Source organism: Gallus gallus, chromosome 3 (assembly GCF_016699485.2).
Source record: "Gallus gallus isolate bGalGal1 chromosome 3, bGalGal1.mat.broiler.GRCg7b, whole genome shotgun sequence".
Lineage (NCBI taxonomy): Eukaryota > Metazoa > Chordata > Aves > Galliformes > Phasianidae > Gallus > Gallus gallus.
Window position 1 is genome coordinate 40,849,581 of NC_052534.1, and position 20,785 is coordinate 40,870,365.

The following is a 20,785-nucleotide window of genomic DNA, read 5'->3' on the forward strand; positions in this document are numbered from 1 at the left end:
ATTTCGGTTGTTCCAATTTTCTTTCAAAATCTTTATTAGGCATTCTGTCTTTTTCTTGAAGCTCCTCTTGTTTCTTCAATCTGCAGAAGGAAATACCTGAATACTTTATGTTAATGGATTTTGGCCTTCAGAACGCACTGTCCAACAAATAATGCGTGGAAAACAACACTTTACCTGCAAAATGGAGATCACTACAAAGTTATCTTTTTATCATTCAGCATGTACATTGTCTTATCTACAGACATTAGTAGTATACATAAACAGTAAGAAGGATCTAGGATTGTTTTTTTGTTTGGAAAAAAAAAAAATCCCAACAAAAAAACCCTGCTTGTCTCATGAAACAATGAATGTTTCATTATAGAGTCTCTGTTCTTTCTTGTAGAATGACCATGTTTTCTCCAAATACTAACCTGAAGAAAAATAATGTATCAAAGTGCAAGACCAGTTTTAAATGGTAGGTAACATAGCAACTGCTTTAGGAGAGGAATAAATTGAAATGAATTCTATCATAAATATGTTTTGTAACTGTTTCTCTCATAACTTTAGTTAGGAGCATCTATGGATCTAAAACACATTGTAAATTTGCTATAAAATGACTGCAGCAAGTGATTCAAGTCAACATGCAATTCTAATAAGAAAAATAGCTGAATGTGGCAAAGTGATTTTTAATGATTTCATATCATATGCCTCATTCACTTCCAAAGTTGTGTTGTCTTGAGCCAAATCAAGCTTAGTGTAATGGATTTAAATAGAGTATACACAAACACGTTGCCTAGAGAGGTTGTGCAGTCTCCTATGGAGATATTCAAGACCGTCTGGATGCCTATCTTTGCAATTTATTGCAATCTATTGTAGGGCACCTGCTTTAGCAGGGGGGGTTGAACTCACTTTTTTGAGGTCTCTTCCAACCCCTGCAATTCTGTGGTGATTCGATTTGATCAGTGGATTTACAGTCACTGTGGACACAAGAGCTAATGTTTTTATGAAGCTGGCATTTTTTTTTTAATTGATGTGGTATGTTACATGGGGATATTACAAACATTTTTTTCTCATTCTACTGTATAAAGTCATTGTTCTGTGTGTTGCAAACATAAAAATCAAGAATGAATTCTTTTTTTCTTTTTTTTCTTAAACTGTTTCTTAAACTTTTAATAGCTGTTGTGCACATAGGCAAGCCCTTGGATGAGTACTTCAGATGATTTCATGATTCATTTACATTATTTTGTGATGGCTTAACCTAGTTAACAGTTACTGTTTTGTTCATGCTGTTAAGTAGATGATCAGCGTCCTACTTATGTTTGTATATGGAAATTGTTTTCATATTTCTTAATCTCACAGCAAGGTAGTTTGTATTTTTTAATTAATTTCACTAGATAATTATGTAATTTAAGAAGTTTGATTTTTTAAAATTAATTTATTTTTGTAAAATGCTATGTTAATTCTTTATTTCATAAACTCATAATAGTTGCTGATGCGAGTAATTTAAGTATGAGAATTTTTAATTTGTTCTGTTGCTTATTCTGGATTTAGCATAAATTCTCCAGGAAATACCTATGTAGAAATATTTAGAATAACTCTGCAAGCAGGATTTATTTCATTATTGAAATGATAACAAACTAGGTTTAGATATCTCAATATTTTTCCTCTCTTTCTCTTCCCTTTTCTTAGTTTTTTTTTTTGTTTGTTTGTTTGTTTTAAGTGCAAATCAAGAATATCCAGTGGAAAGTTCTCCTCCAATCTACCATGAGGCAGAAATATCTGTTAGTTGTAAACCAACTCGAATTTGTTGCATTCAGTATTCTGGTATGTATAGTTTCATTAAATGTACTATTGTGTCCTTGTGGAGACAGAAAAACAAAATTTGGATAGTGTCATTTATAAAAGCTGTGGATTTCCTGGGTAATTACTAGAAAAATCTGGCGTCTGCTGCCTGGTCATCATTTTTTAACTTGCAAAACCATGCAAACTGCTAATATGTGTCAAAGGATTCTAATTCTCCTTTGATTTTCTATCTTGTTTGCTTTTGGCCCCATTCTATCACTTTTCCACTACAACTTGAAAGTTAGTGGTCTAACACTTTCCTTCACTAAGGAAGTTTATCTTCTCAGTCATTTACTTGGTGTCATTAGGGTGCGTTAGAAGTTGATGTTCTGTTTCAAAAGAATCAGAATTCTCCTGTTTATTTTTGTTGTTGTTTTTAATTTAAAGATCATTCAGTATTTATATATCTATTAAAACCATAAAAAGGAATTATTGAATATAATCCAAAGAAGGATATATTTTTTAAATGCTTTGGGGAAGTGAGTGTTGTCTTAGCTTTTGTCATTTCCAATCCAGGTGAATATTATACAGAAACTGTTTTGTAGGTCAGCAATCAAGCATATCACTGAGTATATAATTATGTCAATGTACAAAGTATTTAAAAATATGTATCTTTGTAAGTCTTTTGGGTACCAGAACAACTTCTATCTTCAAGAAATAAAAGTCAGCTAAATGCAGTCTGTAACTTCCTAAAGCATACTTCAAGCCTAAATGTTCCCTAGAGACACGTAAGAAATTGTTTTTATGGCGATCAGTTGTGGAGAGCTTATTTCTAGCAATGGTATGTGAGGTTCAAACTTACCAGTCAGTTCTCATGCTGAAGATACGTACTTTCAAAACCTTCGAAAAAACAGGGACACTTCTGCAGAAAAGCACTGTCCTACAGCTTAAAGACTATGGGGAGAATGGGGCATACATTTCTTTGAGTATTTTATTCAGAACTAGTTATCTTATTTTTGTGAGGAAAAGAGTTTAGATCATTATTTACTGTGTTTAATTACTGACATCTGGAGAAAAAAGTCGGCTGAAATACTGCTGGTGAGACAAAATCAAAACGTAGTACTTTGTTAATTTAGTATGCTGGTATTTAATATGCTAGTATTTAATAAGACAGTAAGACAGAAGGTTCTGGAACACTTTTTTAGCATATTTGTTTCCTCCATTTTGCATCTACTTTTTAAAATTAACTTTTAGTAACTGGTTCTCAGAGATTATAAATATGGATCTCTTATAAATATGGATCTCACCCTCTCCACATGTGCTCAGGAGACAATAGGAAGAAGATACCACTTTTAAAAAATCATTTCACAGTGAACCTAGTGACGCTGTTTTAATTATTTTAATAGAAACTTTAGGGGAGGCTGACCTGGGGCTGCGTGGTCCCTGCTCATCGATAATATAAATGAACAGTCCAACTGTGCTTGAATAGTTTTGGTGATTACTTTATGATGTTGACAAGAAATCTCTGACTTTTAAGGACTAATCCAGGATTACTGCTATGTGCTGATATATATGAAAAGGGGATATAACTTTTAAGATGACAATACGAAAAATGAGTTTAAGTCAGGAAACATTTATATGACTGCTAAATTTATACACTTAAAATTTGTAGCACTCTTACGTAGAGCAAATTTCTGCCATGTGATGAGTAAGTGTTGTGAGAATATGTCAGGAACAGAAGAAAAGGTGTATATATTCATACTATATTTTGCACTATGAGTTTGTGATGTTCATGCAAAAAATTTGTTAGATGTGAAATGAATACTTAATATTTGTTTTGTTGTAGTGGCACACGTAATTTTTATGAATAAAAGGATAGAACATTATTTCCTTGTTGCTTCCAAACATAAATCATCAAATCTTTTTATAGGGGATGGAAATTATCTGGCTTGTGGGCTGGCTAACAAGACTGTACTGATATTCAACTCCGATCTCACCAACACACATCATGTTTTTGGAGGTAAATTTGTGAATTACATTAGCAAAGAGTAGTATATAATTGAGTTTAACATAAAGTACCAGGTTAATAAACAGATTCCACTTACATCACCCTCAAAAGAACGGGAGTGAGAAGCGGTTCTGATTGAGGAAGTAGAAGTTAATGCCCTGATGAGTTAAGTTTGTTTGGTAATTCAAAACTTGTTTGTAATTTATTTATTTTAATTGAGAAATAGAAACAAAAACTTTTTTTTTTAAATATGGCAGTGTTAACACCTGCATTTTGCTGATTATTGAAAATGTATTTATAATGCAGAGAAGAGAGGGGATAACAACTTTGCTTTAAGCCTACTATTTTCACCTTTGTTCCCCAAAGCTCTCAATTAAAGTAGCTGTGCATTCCAATCAGTGTTGATTCCTCAGGTGACTGTGTTCTGTTATGAAGTACAGGTGATGTTGATCAGCTTTAGAAGGGTTACATACAGCTTGGGCCCTTTTGAAGAACTCTTCTTACAAAACCAGCTAATGTGCTTTGGGAACCCTGAGCAAAGTCTGATTTGAAGCTTACTGGCCTCTTGCAAGCCAGCTGACATTTTCTTCACTGTTCTTTAGCATACTGGGGACCTGAAGCCTTAGGTTCTTACTCAGACTTCAGATTTTCTTAAAGTTTCTCATGTTCCTTATTTTATTTTTGTTATTTTATTCTCATAATGGTAATTCAAATCTTCCAAGTGATTTTACAAAACCAAAGTCCTCACATACAGTTTTGCTTTGGGAGTAAAGTAAGTACTTACCCAGTACCTATGAAGTTTTTTGATGAACTTTCTGCTTGGTAATTAAAATATCTTCTTTATAAACCCTCTTGCAGATGTACATTACCATAGAAGATATTAATTGCTGGCTGTGGCAGAAATGCTAAGTCACAGCTGGAAGCAGTGATTGAGCACCTGGTGGGAAGGCAGGGCCAACCCAGGGGAGCTCAGGGTTGCAATGTACCTGAGTGGCCAGAAGGGGTGGAGATAGGGCCCAGACCTCACTTAAGGGTTGGCAGTGGAGGCAAGGACATTTCTTGTTGGAGATTGCTGCCTACCTGAGGCCTTTTGAATGTAAACAGATTTTTTTGTTTGTTTGTTTCTATGTCTATAGTTGCTGTATTTGAGCATATTCTTATTTGCTGTAGTCTGGGACTTTGCTACCCCACTATTACTGCTGTGTTTTCTATTGTATTACAGCTGGCCTAAATCTGCTAGTCTTCCACTAATTTAAAATTAAAATATTTTATGTGGAACTTCAGTTGACTGAAAAGAAAATATGCACTAGAGGGCAGCATAAGCACTTTGAATGTTTTAAGGTTGTATGAGGTAAATCGGACTTCATCTGGACAAATTAGGAACATAATATAGACTGAAGTTTGTTAATTTTAACATCTTTTCTTATTTTCTGATCAGTATCAATATAAACTTGGGCGCAATTTATAACTTTAGCTTCTGATGAGGTTTCTGACTTTTGAAATTCATTCTTCATAGTTCTCTTATCTTGTTTTTCTCAGTTTCATACCAAAGTGGGAAAGTCTTATTCTTGCAGAGGCTTTTTGCAATTAAGAGGAGATTATAATTCTTATTACCTGTAATAATTACCTGTTATCACCTGTAAACAGATTAGTTATTTATTTTTTAACTAATGAAGTAGTTCTATGGAAGCTGCTGCAGTGGCACTTTCATTGTGTTTTTACAGAAACAGCTCAGTAATAAAAACCTAATGAATGAAATAAAATACTGCAACTTTTGAAAAGTCTTAAGTGGTTTTTGGAGTCTTATGGAAAAATCAATTTAACTTATCATATAATGCTCAGATGCTTTTGATTAATACTGTGATTTTTTTTTTTTAATTGAGTTTCAGTGATGTTTCTTAAAAATACTGCTCCACTCACTTTAGAAAACTAGGGCTATCTTTGTTTGTGGATGTTAGCTTAGTGATTCTTTTGTAACTACTGTTGTTTTGTGTTTTATGAGACTGAACTTTGAAGTTAGTGCTCACTAATTAATTATATTGTTTTCTTTTAAAATCTTTGGTACTTTGCAGCTTTGAAAAATCAGCTTTTAAGCACTGAAAGCTAAGCAATCAAAATTAGGTTCATTTGAAGCCTGATTCAACTCCTGATGGCCTTCAATGTCCCAAGTAATCTTTTTGAGAGTCAGGATTTTTCTTCTATCTGAGCCTTTCTTCAGCAGTTGGGTTTGTTGCAGGCCTACGGCAAACAAACAAATGGCTTTAAAAGGTACAGGCTTCTGGCTTCAGGTTTGCTGGATTTCCAAACTTCTGTTGTTAAGGCTGTGCATGGAAAAAACTGGGATGAAGCAAACAGGGCAGCTTATCAGTCAGAGGAAAACAATATATGATTATTAACAAGATCTGTGTGGACTAGATGACATTTTTTTAGGCCTCCCTGTGAGTCAAATACTGGCTAGAAGATAGGTGCAAAGTGCTGTATTCTATGATGATTTCCTGCTTGCCTTTGGGCATTGTAGCAGATCATAGGACTCTGGGCCTTAATTATCTCAGTTGCATTTTGAAATATTTGGTTACCATGTTGTTGGCTGAGTGAAGAAAACCATTTTACTGTGTTCAGTTCTGGGCACAATACAGAAAGGATGTTGAGGTGCTGAAGCAGGTCCAAAGAAGGGCAATAAGGCTGGTGAAGGGCTTGGATATGCCCTATGAGGAGTGACTGGAGGAACTGGGGCTGTTTAGTCTGGGGATGAGGAGGCTCAGGGGAGACCTTATTGCTCTCTTCAAATGCCTTAAAGGTGACTGTAGTGAGAGCAGGGTTCATCTCTTCTCACTGGTGACAGGATGAGGGAAAATGGCCTCAAGTTGCGCTGGGGAGGTTTAGGTTGGGTATCAGGAAAAACTTTACAGAAAGGATTATTAAGCATAGGAGTAGGCTCCCCATGGAGGTGGTTGAGTCGCCATCCCTGGATGTGTTTAAAAGCTGTTTGGATGTGGTGCTCAGGGACATGATTTAGCGAAGGGTTGTTAGAGTTAGGGTCGTATGGTTAGGTTGCGGTTGGACTTGATCTTTAAGGTCTTTTCCAACCTGAGCAATTCTATGCTTCTGTCACCAACAAAAAGGAGGATGAAATCATATTAAACTATTCCCTAAATATTCTTGTCTGGGTAGTCTTATTTAGACTGACATTTGGACCTCTTCACATCTGTCTGCAAAAGATTTGTTCTGTAGAGGATTGATTAGAAGAATTAGAACTTGATTTTCAGGCTCCTGTTTTCTGTGTTGTATTTTTTATTTTTTTCCCATGTTTTGAAATAATCATAATCCAATTCAGCACCAATTTAACTCTGAGATGTTGGCATTAAATGGAAAAAAAAACTATTTTATCAGTAAGATTTGCTATTAGTGTCAGCAGCTTTATAACCACTTCAGGATTCCTATTCAGTCTAATGTGGAAGTAAAACTTGTAAATAAAGATCTGTAAAAGTGTTCTGTTAACTTCTAAGTTTTCTTAAATATTTGTCTAGCACAGTCTTGTAGTTCTAGTTGAGTCAAATACGAATTGCAGAAAACAGAAGAAAGCTTAGCTAGCTTTTATCTTTTAAAGTATTAATTTCTTCTAAAGATAAATTTCATTTATTTTTTTATAACATTTCCATACAAGCTCCTCTTGTACTAATGGAGTCAATTTCATACAAACATATGTGTGATTTCAGGTAGAATAGATTGATATTTCTCTGATCTTATTTAATTTTGTGTACTTTAGTATTAATGAGGGACATTTTTCCATGGATTTTCATGGGGGAAAAGAAATCAATGAATGGTTTACTGTTACCAGTTTAAATCCAGCCATTTGAAGCCTATATTTAAATGCATTTTAATGTTATGTTTAACTGTATTAAAACAATATGATTAGCTCTGGAGAAATGTATTAGTGCAAGAAACAGGGTTTATGATATTTCCATTATTATTTTTATTAGGTCATGATGGTGCAGTGAACTCTGTTGGCTGGAGTCATGACAAGAAGTGGATAGTTTCTGCGTCGGATGATAGAACTGTAAGGGTCTGGTCAGTCTGCAAGAATGAGCCTGCCCTAATTCTGGTAATTAGAAACTCCTGTTAGTTTAGTTCACAGAAGATGCTACTTTGCACTTTGATCTAATTTTGTTATAATGGTTCTGTGGGGGAAACATATGGACTGATTTCTAGAGCTAATGACTGGTAGTTATTCAAGCTGATACTATGCTCTAGGTGGTCTTCGTTGCCTTCAAACTAGGCTTTTGTCATGACAGTCTGGAAGAAGGTCCAGTAGTCAACTCTAGTGGACATGTCAGGAAGTTCTGATTATAATGTCTGCTATATAATTTCTATTTGCATTGGCTCAGCTCTGCTTGTCTTTGAGTCTACTCCACAATTCACATGGAAGTTTAGACTCAATTGCATTGAATTCAGTTGACTACAGATACTCTTAACTTTACTGCCAACTAATTTAAGCAAAATGAAAACTGTTTTGAAATTAATAGACTTCAAAAATAGAAGGGAAACTACGTTGTAGGTTAACCTTCTGTCTTATGGTTAGTTTAACAGGGAAATTATACTTTAGCACTAGCTTTCTCAGACAAAAGATGTTTAGTGTCTTAGAAGCCCTTCTTAATAATGTATCTTGCATTTCAGGGAAAAGAAATGTTCCACAGGGCTGTAGGCTTTGCACAGTTTTATTTTATGGATACATTTATCTTGCTGTGTTGTGGAGCTGAATTTCATCTATTAAGTTTCCACCTAGATGCAACAAAGGATGATCTAAGACGGTGAGTTAAATCCTCATCAGCAGAGCAGTAAAAATACACGAAACCCCTTTTACTGTTTGAGCTTAGATTCTTTTGGTGCGGGGCGGGAAGGTGGGATGGAGGGCTGTCTTAGGAACAATATTTAGATGAAAGAGTTGGACAAACTAATTGCAAAAATTTCTTTGTTCTGTCATAATGGGGGGGGGGAAGGAATTGTCAATAAGTTTTATACTGCATGCTTTATTGAGTGCAAATACTGTTTTACCATTACTTTTAATAATCTGGGACTTTCTGTACTTTACTTTCTACTTGTTTATATCAGCATCTTAAGTTGTGATTGAGTAGCTTGTGCAATTCCTCTTCTCTTGGGAATATTTTTAATTGCGTTTTCTTTCAGAGGCTCCAACACGCTGCAAATGTTTTCTTCATTTTCTGTCAAATGGAAGTGGATTACTTTCATTTTTAATGACTTTCAATCTATTATATTGTCTAATTAATTCTCTTATCTTTTTTCCACTTGCTTCTTCACTGGTAGCATCCTTCATACTCGTTTTACTAACTGCTCTATTGATCATTAACTTGCTCCTCTTTTTTGACATGGAATCAAGTTTTTATATTTAATCTGTCTGTTATACCTTTTTTGGATGTTTGTTCACAGTTGCAGCTAAATTGTCCTTGTATCTTTTTACCAAGGTTTTTGTTCTTCACTTGTTCTTGCTGGTTTTCAGCAGTATTTTGTCTAAGATATTTTATTACATCCAATTATATATTCACACGTGTTTAAACAGTAGTATTTAAAAAATAATAATCTCTTCAAGGTTAGTTTCTCTTTCTTACCACTACAGATTTTTCAGAAGAGTGGCAAACTGAATTAAGATTATGGCACTGAAGTCTATTAGTTGATACTGTGAATAGTGTGATATTAAGTAGCACTGAACCTCATTCATAGATCGGGAAGACTGGCCAGTTTCCTTGGGTGTTTAGCCACTGTTCAGGTTTACATACTTCTTTGAATAGGAGTATTTTCCTGGATGGAGGAAGTTGATCTTCACTGGAAATTTTAAACAGTCAAAAAAAAAAAAAAAACCCACAAAAAAAACAGGAGGGGGAAAAAAGCCAAATTACATCACTACTTTAAAACACATTTTTGAAAACAGATTTTCCTTCTTATTTGAGAAAGTAACTAATGGATTGTGATCTGATTTCAGTTTGTAAATTTCTCCAAATGTTTACTTAATTGTGGATTTCAGTGTTCTGTCTGTTTTTACTGTTAATTCAGAAGTACTTGTGATCCTTTAGCTTCCATTTCTTGTCAAAATCCTTAATGGAGGATATGCTCTGGCCTTTAGTTATATGGTCTTAGTCCTATATCATAATAGGAAGACACATATACACATACAGCACTTAGACTGGAAAATCGAATTCAAAGGGATACAGTTTCCTGCTTCATTTTATTGAATATGCATTGCATTAGAAAGATAAAACTAATGGGCTGGGGGGGGGCAGGGGAGGGGAAGGGAGTTGGAAGGCAAATAAGAAATTGAAGGTGGAAGTCGGAAAGATGATTCTGGCTTCCAGTTTTGCTGCAAATCTATTCAGAGTAAGCTAGTAATTCCAGAAAACAGGCAAATGACCCGTGCCATTCCTAACTTTTGACATCTCTACAAGCAATATTGGAGGAACTTAGAAAAAGACAGAAAATAATACACTGTTCTTTTGTACCCTTTCCTCTTCTGGTTATTTTTTTGTTTTTAAGGTTTAGTTTAAAATGTCTTTTACTTCTGTTTTCTGGGCTTAGGCCTCCCAGAGCAATGTATCCAGTAACAGTAAGAAATTCTATGGTGTCAGATGGATGTGAACTGTCTTTAATCTAGCTAGTTCAGATGCTAGAGGTATTATGGAATGTGCTGTAGTTGTAGAGCCCACCTAAGCAATTTTGGAAGGACTTGAACACTGACCTTTCATCTTGTACTGTGTTTCTCCAATTGCTTTGTTAGAAGCTTGTAATATCCTGGTTTAAAGCTGTTAATGTGTGTAGAGTTGTGCTTATACCAGCATTTTTGTTACTGCCATGCTTTCAGTATTCCTTGATGGATTAACACAAACTCAAAAATATGCAATTAGGCTCTCCAGGATATTAGTGTAATGCCAGAAGACTGAATTTATAATTGTAGACATTACAACAAATCCACAAACCAGTCTGAGGCCTGATTATATGTGTCGATTAAAAAAAAAAAAAAAAAAAAGGTACTGGAGGTTAATTTGATTTGACATTTTCTTGTGGCTTCCCTCCAGTTCATTTCCCAGCATTTCTTTTATGAAACACTGTGTCATTTCTTTTGTTTCTCACAACTTTTAATTTTGTCTTCTGAGTCAAGTTTGGAAGAATGCTTGAATGGAGCTGATTCAAGGAGAAGCTGGATCTAGCCCCCAGAGCATGCTTTATATCCTTAATTAGAAGAGCATGATTGTACCATATGGCTAACCAATGGATTGTTACCCCTTTTTGGATGGGAGACAATACAATGACAAATCTTACTGGTGTCTCTCTGCAGAATTTTAAAAACTATTTGTTAGTATTAATTAGCTAAGCATTACAACAACTTATTTGAATGGTTAAATGCTGGTTGAGTTTCAAAACTGGAATTGAGAAGTAGAAATAAGAAAGCGTTCTTTCTAAATGTCATAGAGGATATTTATTGCAGTTCTGGGAATAGAATCCAAATTTCTTGATTTCTACATCTGATTAATGTCTGTTTCATAACCTAAGCAAATTTCTTTGCATTCTTCGAAATTTCTAACCAGTGAATTTCCACCGTTGTCAGCAGTTGTGCATGATTATGTGAAGTGTATCTGTTTTGTGTTTAATTTTTTGAAAGCTTTTCGTTGTCTTTACTTTGTATATGAATTTGAGCAAAACAAAATCTAACCTTGTTTTATGTTTAGTTTCATGTATTGTTTTAAAGACCAGAAGGAGCATTTGAAAGGAGTTTAAAATGAATGAAATTGCATTCAAGTAACAGAGGCATTATAATGCTTACTATGATGAAATGTGAAGTATTCTTGATGTTTTTTTTAAATAAACAAGCTATGCTCTTCTGAAAACAATTGTGTAAATGTATTTCCCCCAAAATGGTGATCTCCAAAATATGGAGTGTATAAGACATTACGGATAAGACACTTAAGACTGTTATCAGTTTCTAGTGATTGAAGGCATTAAAGGAGGATAGGATTGTAATTTGGATTATATAAAACTGTGATTTTACAATTGTCAGCTGAGATTATGTACTGTGCATAGAACTTGAGACCTGGGGGGGGTGGGGGTGGGGAAATCAAGATACTTGGCAGCCCTCTTTGGTTTTCCTCATAAGCTTTTTTTTGGCTTGGGATGGTGGTGTAATTTAGACCTGTTTATGTTACAATAGTCACTTCAGTTTTCATGTGATCTGGAGTTTTGCCTGTACATGCTTCCTGTTCTTAGCTTTCATCTGTGCTGTGTTTTCTAGGACTTGTCTTAGTGTATTCTAATATCTGAAAACAGCTTCACAACTTTAGCAATAGGACTAGAGGGAATCATCTCAAGTTGCACTGGGGAGGCTCAGGTTGGATATCAGAAAAAAAACTGTTCTCCAAAAGAGTGATTGGATGTTGGCACAGGCTGCTGAGGGAGGTGATTGGGTCACTGTCCATGAAGGTGATCAAGAAATATTTAGATGCAGTACTAAAGAACATAGTTTAGTGGGCAAATACTGGTGGAAGGTGGATGTTTGAGCTGGATGATCCTAGAATCACCAAAGTTGGAAAAGACCTCCATGAATTGGCTTTGACAGCCAATTGGAAATCCTACAAAGGAACTGTCTTTGCTAATGGCAAGACATTAAATTTATCTATGGAAACTGGCCAGACTGGGATTCTTAACCTTATTGCATATAACTTTTACTTTCATTATTCATTTCTGGTGGGTAAAAAAAAAAATACATTGCTTTGAAGACCTCTTTAGTTTTTACTGAAAGGCTTTTCCTTTGTATACTTTGTATACTCTTCACAACTTTATCTTGAGAAGCATTACAATTCCTTCTGACCTTTATTAGATTAATTTCTCTGAATTTTTCAACAAGCCATTCATAAGATTTGTAGCAATTTTTTGTATAATAAACTGAAAATTATATTATGTGGAAATGTAGATTGTTGAAGTTTAAGGAAAAGTTCCACCTATGTTTTTATTATTGAATTCTGCTCTCACAAATTAGAAGTGGGTATCATTTAAGCTTTTGTCTGAATTACATAATACCTTTATTCGAGTGGCTGATTATCTGCATTCTGCTTTGGATTTAATTCTTAGCTTATGACTATGTTATTATATAACAATTTGATTTCATTGCTTTAAAATATAACCTGTAAGAGTAAAGAACTGGTCTAGAGTGTCCAGCTCAGTGTGTCCACAATACCTGGCTTAATTTCAATTGACTTTCACTTTGAATTGAGTGTGTATAAGTACATGTAGCAAATTTAGCTAACTCAAAACAATGATCTTGCATTTGGGAACTACTTAACTGTTTCGATAATTCTCTTCCTGTAGGGTAAATTAACCCAGGGGAAGTTTCATGCTGCCTTCATTAGATTGTTCCTGTTACCTCAGTCAGCTTGTTTAAAGTTAGCTTGGATATCTTTTGTCAAATATGGTGGTAAATCGGTTATCCTTATGACTAGAAGTTTATTTTTTATAGCTTGAATAAAATACCACTATAAACCATTACAAGAAAATCTTGGGTTATGTTGCAGACCACTGGGGTTTGACTTAGGCCTTACCATTGCTGCTGAAGTAGCTTCTACCTCGAAGATCTCAGCAGACTGTTATTTGACAATGACAAAAATATTTAAAAACAGTTTTCCATTGAATATGTCCTGCTGATAAACATACTGCTTCTGCCAAATGATTGCAGTTTTCCAAACTCTGCACTGGTGGAAATAAACAGTAATTATTCCTGTGTGTCACACATGGACTTCTGTATTGTAATTAGATGCTCTGAGATAGAAATATAGTATTTAGTTTCATTGGAATAATTAATGCATAAAGTGTCTGCAATTTAGAATTAAATATAGGAATCTTGATTTACTGTGATGTGTTGACCATACCTCGCAGCTACACCCCCACCCTGTTCATCACTCACTCTCCTGCAATGGAGTGGGGGAGTGAATGAGAAAGGCAAAAGTAAGAAAAACTCAGGGGTGTAAAGAAATACAGTCTAATATGTTATGAAAAAAGAGGAGACAAGTAGTGGAAGAAGTCATCACCAGCAGACTGATGTCCAGCCAATCTCTGAGAAATGACAACTTTTAAAAATCACATTGGACATCTCAGATAAATTGTTCTGGCTGTGTTCCCTTCTAGCCTCTAACCATCCCCCAGCTTACTTGCTACGGGAAACAGGAGGTTTTGATACTGTGATGCTCTTCAAGATTAGCTAAAACACTTCTGTATTATCAACACTTCACAGTTATCAGCATTTTAGTTACAAATCTACAATGGTACAGTATGGACTGTACCATTCTGTTTGTTTCCTAGATCCCTTTCTCTTGCTCAACATATGCATACACTTTATATACTCTTATAAGCCCTTTCAGTCTGGTCTGAACTACTATGAAAACTTACTCATTTGTCAGATTTAACCTAGGCCTGAACATACTGAAGTTGGAGGAAGGTTTTCTGCTGACTTTAGATTTTAAGATCAGATCTGTGTTGCATATGCTACTATTTTTCATTCAAGCATTTCATGTTGACAGAAGATCAGTTTTACACATATTTATATCATTTATTTTCTTTTAAACCTTCTCTGTTACCACACTTTTGTTTTGCTTGTTTCCTTCTTAACAGAGCTCATCAACAAATGAAAAGATCTGTGGCTTCAACTTTAAAAATGAAGGAATGCACATAAGTTTCCTTTATGATTCCAATGAGAGGTTACTGGTGGCTGTATATCGACTTCTTTCATTAACTCTAGCATTTATTTGATATTTTTTTGTAGATACAAACAGAAAAGTATTTGCAGATTGGTACAAAAATTTCCCATGGCTTCAACAACAGAAATCACCAGCCTTTCAGCAGTGAATGATTTCTACTCATGTATCCTTCAGCAAATTCTTATTTTCTTCTTGGAATTTTGTATCTAATGACATGGGAAGAACTTCAGTTAAAGTAATTAGCATTTAATTTTTTTTTACAACTCTTTTCTATCAGTGTTGATATCATATTTTTGGGGTATTGAATTTAAGCCTTAGAATGCATTTTTTGTTTTGTAAGACACTAAATGCAACAAAACCTTTGTCTGTTTTTGTTTCTTTAGATCAGTTTAACTTTAACATAGAGAATTTTACAGATATTGTACTTACAGCTGGCAGTAACCGAGCACTGGAAGTTTTTGATCTCAATGCAGGCTGCAGCACAGCAGTGATACCAGAAGTTCACACTAGAGCTGTCCATCAGATCTGTCAAAACAAGGTATATATATTACTGAATATCTATAATAGCAGATGTACATCAGCAAAAAAAAAAGTTAGACTAAATATGTAATTAACCTTCATCATTAGAGTTGGTGTTGGGGATGGACAGGGTCATACCTTTAGGTGATAAAGGCATATCCACAGACAAGATCTCATTCACTCTCTAGTGGAAAGCAGGGAGTGGTAATAATCACTGAACAAGCCTGCTAGCAAAGCAGTGTGTCTTAAACTTAGCAATACTTGGGCCAGACTGTAATACTGCTGTTAGTAGGATTTATTAACTGTAAACATTTGAAATGTTTGTAGACTTCTAGTTATTTTTATAGTTGTTAACAGTTGTCACGTTTTTGACTTGTACTTTTAATGTGCTGTTTAGAAAATTGGATGCCTTTTCTTACTGATTTGTTGCACTGTTTACGTAAATGCTATTTCACATTGAATTTTGATACCTCAAAATATTTTGTGACTAAGGCAAGTTTAACATTTAGTTCTTGCATGGGGAAATAGAGCTGTAAAATTCTAATGATTCTTATAACTTATTCTAACATGACCTCTGTGTTGTTTTACCTGGAACAAAAATTGTTACACATATTGTTCTGAGAGTATTATGCAGGGGGCTATGTATTCTCCTAATATTCTTCTCCTAATAAGCAAAAGAGAAGTTAATAATTTGTGTTAAGTTAAATAATCGTTTTGTATTTAAACAAAAAGAAAACAACAACAATAATACGAAACAAAGCACAACCAAAAAAACCCAAAGGGAATAATAAAACCTTTTATATAACAGCAAGTGGCTATTTTCAGAGCAAATTGTCATTGCCTAAAGTTGTTCTCATGCAGGGTTTAAAGTGTACTGTGCATAAATCAGCAAAAGGGCTTCTTACAAATAGAGGTAACTATAAGATCCTTGGCTGTGAGAGAGGTAAGGAAAAAAAGCCTAGTGTGTTTCTTGACTCAATAGATTTGATAGGGGGAAAAGATAGTTTGAAAGTAAGACAAATAAGGGTTTTAATAACTGTATTATCTGACTAGGAGTTCATTGTTCTTAGGAAACTGTCAACCTTTCTCTTTCTTCCATTTTAAATTTTCTTCTGTAAAGTAGCTACAAAATAACCTTAAGCTGATAAATATATTTTGTTTGCTTTTTCTTTTATTACTTAAAACTAAATTACAGAGTGTACAACTTAATCTATATATAAATGAATGATGGGTTCGTCTTACTTATTCTGTAGGTATTATGTGACTTTAGGCTTGTTGTCTTATGTCTTATGCAAGTGTTCTATAAAGTTGAATATGAAGTCATCTGGTTTATTCTGGGACTTTAGAAATATAAAAAAAAAAGTTGCTTAGTATTGCAGTGGAGTGGATAACTTCAAAACTCCATATAAAAAAAAAAGCGAAACAACAAAAGTTGAAGATTGATTTGAACATTTGGGAATTTTACGTTCATGTACATGTTAGAATGCCTACTGTGTTAGGTTTTGTTGATTCTTTTCCATTTGGAAAGCCCTTATTTCTGTGGGTTTAAAACAGTTCCTTATTACTACTTTTGTATAACACTTTGTGGGTTTTCCTGTGAGATGTGATCTGGTAAAGCACTTAAAATTGTGCTAACTATTTCAGTGCTATTTGTAACACATATAAAGTTTTGGCTTTTCTTTTTGCTTGGTCAGCTGAGTGGCTTCAGGTTATTTAATCAAGAAAAACTTTAAAGCTGTGGACAAGTATTCACTTGGGAGAAAAACTAGAGGCATGTGGTATAGCAAAGAAAATTCCTCATTTTGGAGGAAAACCATAGATCAAGGTTCTCAGTTATATTTTCAGTTACATAAAGTTAATGTTTTAGCTAAGTCCATTGGAAAATCACACCATCAGCTATCTTGCTACATTAGTATAAACAGTAAGAGTGCAAATAAATTGGTGCATTTGCTTTAAGATAACATGCTGAAATATCTTACAGACTTGCATAATAATGCAAAATGCAATGTGTAAACTATATCCTGTTTGAAGTGTAAAACATACTGGAATCTAAGTCTGTGACTACTCTAGCTGTTGGAGAGGGATGGTGCAGAAGAGGCAGATCTGTGGAGTGAAGTAGTTTTAAGGCTCCGGTGTCCACACCATAACATTTATGGAGACTTTTGTTTGAATTAGACCAACTCTAACCTTGTGAACTGGATGCTCACTAATGGTTGCAATGCAATAGGTGTATTCTTGAAGTGTTTTTTTGTTTAGCTTCATGTAAGAGTATAATCAGTTTCCATGTTCCAAGGTTGCTGTTGTATGCAACCAGAACGGGAGTAAATGGGGATATCAGATTTTTTAAAAAACAATAATTAAAGAAATCTATTCAGAAGGTTTTATAAAACACTAGTGAAGGTATGATTTGATTATGATTTGCTTATCTGTTCCATATGTAGGACATATAGTAACATGTAGAACCAGCATTACATTCAGTTCTTGCTGGTTTTGAACAGCAGCAGCAGTGGTATGCAAGTACATATACCTTGCGGTGATATTACTTTTGTAAATAGTTATTTTTGTCTGTTCTAGAGATTACTTGCAAGAACTGACAATGCATGAGATTTGTCTCAGATTTCAGGGTACTTGATTAAGTAAGCTTACTTTATCACTTGGAATATGTTCTTAGGCATCAGGCTATGTCTACTGTAGGTAGTATCCTGAGTCTTCTTCCAGAACAGTTTAGCAAGAAATATTGTAAATATGTATATTCATATATAAGACTGCACCAATGGTTATAAATTATCTCTTAAAGGGTGATGCAGTGCTAATTTTTTCTTGGAACCCATTTTAATGGATGTATGTGAATCCTGTTTCCTTTTAGAATTTTATTACTCTGAATGTAAAAGTATGTTTAGAAGATAATGAGTGGGAGTAAAAATTAACTAAACTTGTCGTATTACTTGTATGTGCCGTTGAATTACATGCCATTGGATCAATGTTTCTGTAAAGATACTCCCAGATTATATGTGATGGAACAGAAATTTAGAATGCACTATAGGCAACTGTTCAAAGGAACACTCAAACATTAAAATGTCAATTAAATCTAAGAATCTGTTGCCATACTCTCTTGTCTAACTTTGAAAATCATCTTCTCTGGTCTGTTAGATGAAATTAATGTGAAAGTTTCCTTTTAAGTATCAGGAAATTCTTATCTTGTTTCAGTCTCAAAGTCTGTAGTAATGGCAATGAACCCAGAGAATAATTCCTCTTAAAATCTGCCCCAAATACTGTGAGTAAAACCATTAAGTTCACAGCACCTCATCCTCCTCAAATTCTCCAATGGCTGTAGATTAAAAACATGGAATCTTAGCTCTTGTAAGCTAGCAAATTCCTTCATCTCTTTCCAGAGAAATTGTGAATCTGGTGGTGGTTCTGCCCATTCCTACCTGCTCTTTTCCTTCCTTGGAGAAGAAGGCAGTAACAACACCCAGGTGGAGCTTTCAGATTGTCTTCTATCCTGTCACTGATCTCCCTTTCTCACTGCCAATCACTGTGATATCTGCTGCCTTAAGCTTGTGGCCAGTATGCCACAGTTTCAGGATAACCTGTAGCTGAAGTCTGCTTTTCTGATCCAGTGTCATTTGTAGAAGTGAACTGATCAAACTTATTTCATCCTATAATTCAAGATGCTCCACTCTTGCAACTCTATTTCCAGTTTCTACAATCTCTTTTCTTTTTCCTTCTTATGTACTTCCCTCTTCCTATATAATCCTGTGTCTTTTTCTTTCCCCATTACTTTTCTGGTCATCCACAACCATGTGGATGTAGCTTACTGTTCTTTCCAAAGCTCCTTCTGCCTTAATTATGTATTCTCCTTTCACATCCTTTAACCTCAGTTTCTTACAAGGGTCTGGAGGTGACAGATGCAAGGACTATAGGAAAGAAGCTTAGGACAGGTAACGACCATGAGAAAGGAGGAGGAAGAAGGGAGATGAACAGACCAGCTTCACTAAAGCTCACTCCCAGAAGGTTGGGACTTCTGCTTTACTCTAAAAAACAATTCTTTACTTTAAAGTCAGTAGCAGTTAAATGGCAAGACAATCTTAAACTCTGGTTTAAATGCAGAGAGTTACCTCAGAAGTGAAAAACTCAAAAGCACAGTGCTGAAGGAAATTATAAAAGTTACATGGATGCTGAGCAAGAAATCATTATTGAGTGTCAGAGAAGGAAATTCTTGCTGGTAAATCTTCAGAGACAACTGTGGTGGTAAGAAGTTGCCCTGTGTTGCAACGTGTTTATAGTGCATGAATATTGAAGACAGTGAGAAGTATGTTAGCACACTAGAATTGCATCATGATACAAAATATATACTGTTGTACTTTCCTTCTTTATGTATTTCTTAATGGTAGGAATAACTAAATGTCTTAATACTACCCTGTTTAATTTGAAAACATTAAATTGCAACTGTGGTTGAAAGTAACATGTATGTAAACGTATACACAATATGTATATATAAAAATATGTAAGTGCCTACTCATACATAAATATATTCTCACTATACCTGTCCATCTGTAATACTTCATTGACTAGATGTCTTTTTGTCAGATCACTATATCCTAAAGAACACTATTGTGAATTTGTGTTACTTTGTCAACTTTGGGGAAGGGAAGTCCGGACAAGAATTTATCAAGCATCTCTTGGACGGAGCATAGATTTTTCTGTAACTTATGAAGAAGTCAGTTTAGTGCTAAACTTATAGATCTGTGCCAAGTTTCAAGTATTGTTTGAAGAAAAACAGTAGAAGGGAAAGAGGAAGCTGGGCAAAATTGTAACAGATAAAAATTCACATGAAGAAGTTATTCTATGTAGCATAGTTAGTAGCTGGTGTTTGTTTTATGTATTTGTAATACTAGTGCAGATCACTTTCTAGTTGTCTCCTAGTTGAGATTAGTAGAGGAATTTAGTATTTGATTGTAATACAGAATTCTTAGTTCAGTATCCAAAGTAGTGCAACTGAGGTACTGAAGTCCAGGAGAGGAAATCACAAATGACATGCATGACCAACCTCTGGAAGCTTGGTGTATGATTAAAGTTTACACAGTTAAATTACTTGCAGTACTTTAGGCCTTATACTGCTTGCTTTGAAACTCTTTATTTAATTGAGCATACTAATGCCTGTTATTCAAAACTCTGGTGTATTTTTTTTTTGCTTCCTTAACAAAGCCTTTTGGCACCAAATTGTCCTGAAGTCCTCAGGGCATGCCACATGATTATGACAGAAAGCTCATCTACCTTCAGATATAGGTTGTACTAGCAGTAATAAAGGGAATTAAGCATCCTTTCTAGAGAATTTTAAGCTTATGTCATAAATATCATCTTCTAAACCTGCTGTGACTCCAGTTCAAGCACAGTGTTCTTTATAACCTTCACTTTTCCACCACTTGCACTTTTGGTTTTGCTCCCTATATTCACTAAACATTTTTCTTTGACGGCATCCTCATCTTCTTGTCAAGTCCCTATTGCTGGTTGAACAAGTTACACCGTATTTACATTCAGAACAGGCATGCATGCCACTTTCCTTACTGTTCTAGTTTGGATTTCTGTTAGCTCATTACTCATTTACAAATGTCTTGTGGAAATGTAGTTCTGAGACCTTTATTTCTCCATTGCATTTAAACTGTGGAGCAGATTAAAAATTTCTGGATGGAAATTAATAGACAGTAATATAAATTTCATTAGGAAATTGGGATAATTGCATGATTCT

At 34.7% G+C, this 20,785-nt stretch overlaps 1 protein-coding gene across 6 annotated transcripts in view; it reads left to right on the forward strand.

The window, feature by feature from the left end:
• Positions 1-20,785, forward strand: part of WDR27 (WD repeat domain 27) — a 101,526-nt gene that overhangs the window by 14,513 nt on the left and 66,228 nt on the right. For 5 of the 6 annotated variants that reach the window (XR_005858276.2, XM_040697663.2, XM_003640958.6 and 2 more), the window contains exons 14-20: positions 383-454; positions 1,700-1,803; positions 3,692-3,781; positions 7,750-7,871; positions 8,444-8,577; positions 14,583-14,680; positions 14,934-15,055. Coding sequence is in view for 5 of the 6 variants with exons in the window: in XM_040697663.2 (XP_040553597.1) it covers positions 383-454; positions 1,700-1,803; positions 3,692-3,781; positions 7,750-7,871; positions 8,444-8,577; positions 14,583-14,680; positions 14,934-15,055 (742 nt within the window). In the remaining variant the exon portion in view is untranslated. Of the gene's footprint in view, positions 1-382; positions 455-1,699; positions 1,804-3,691; positions 3,782-7,749; positions 7,872-8,443; positions 8,578-14,582; positions 14,681-14,921; positions 15,056-20,785 lie in introns of those variants that run through there. The other variant, XM_040697664.2, reaches the window with a different exon arrangement.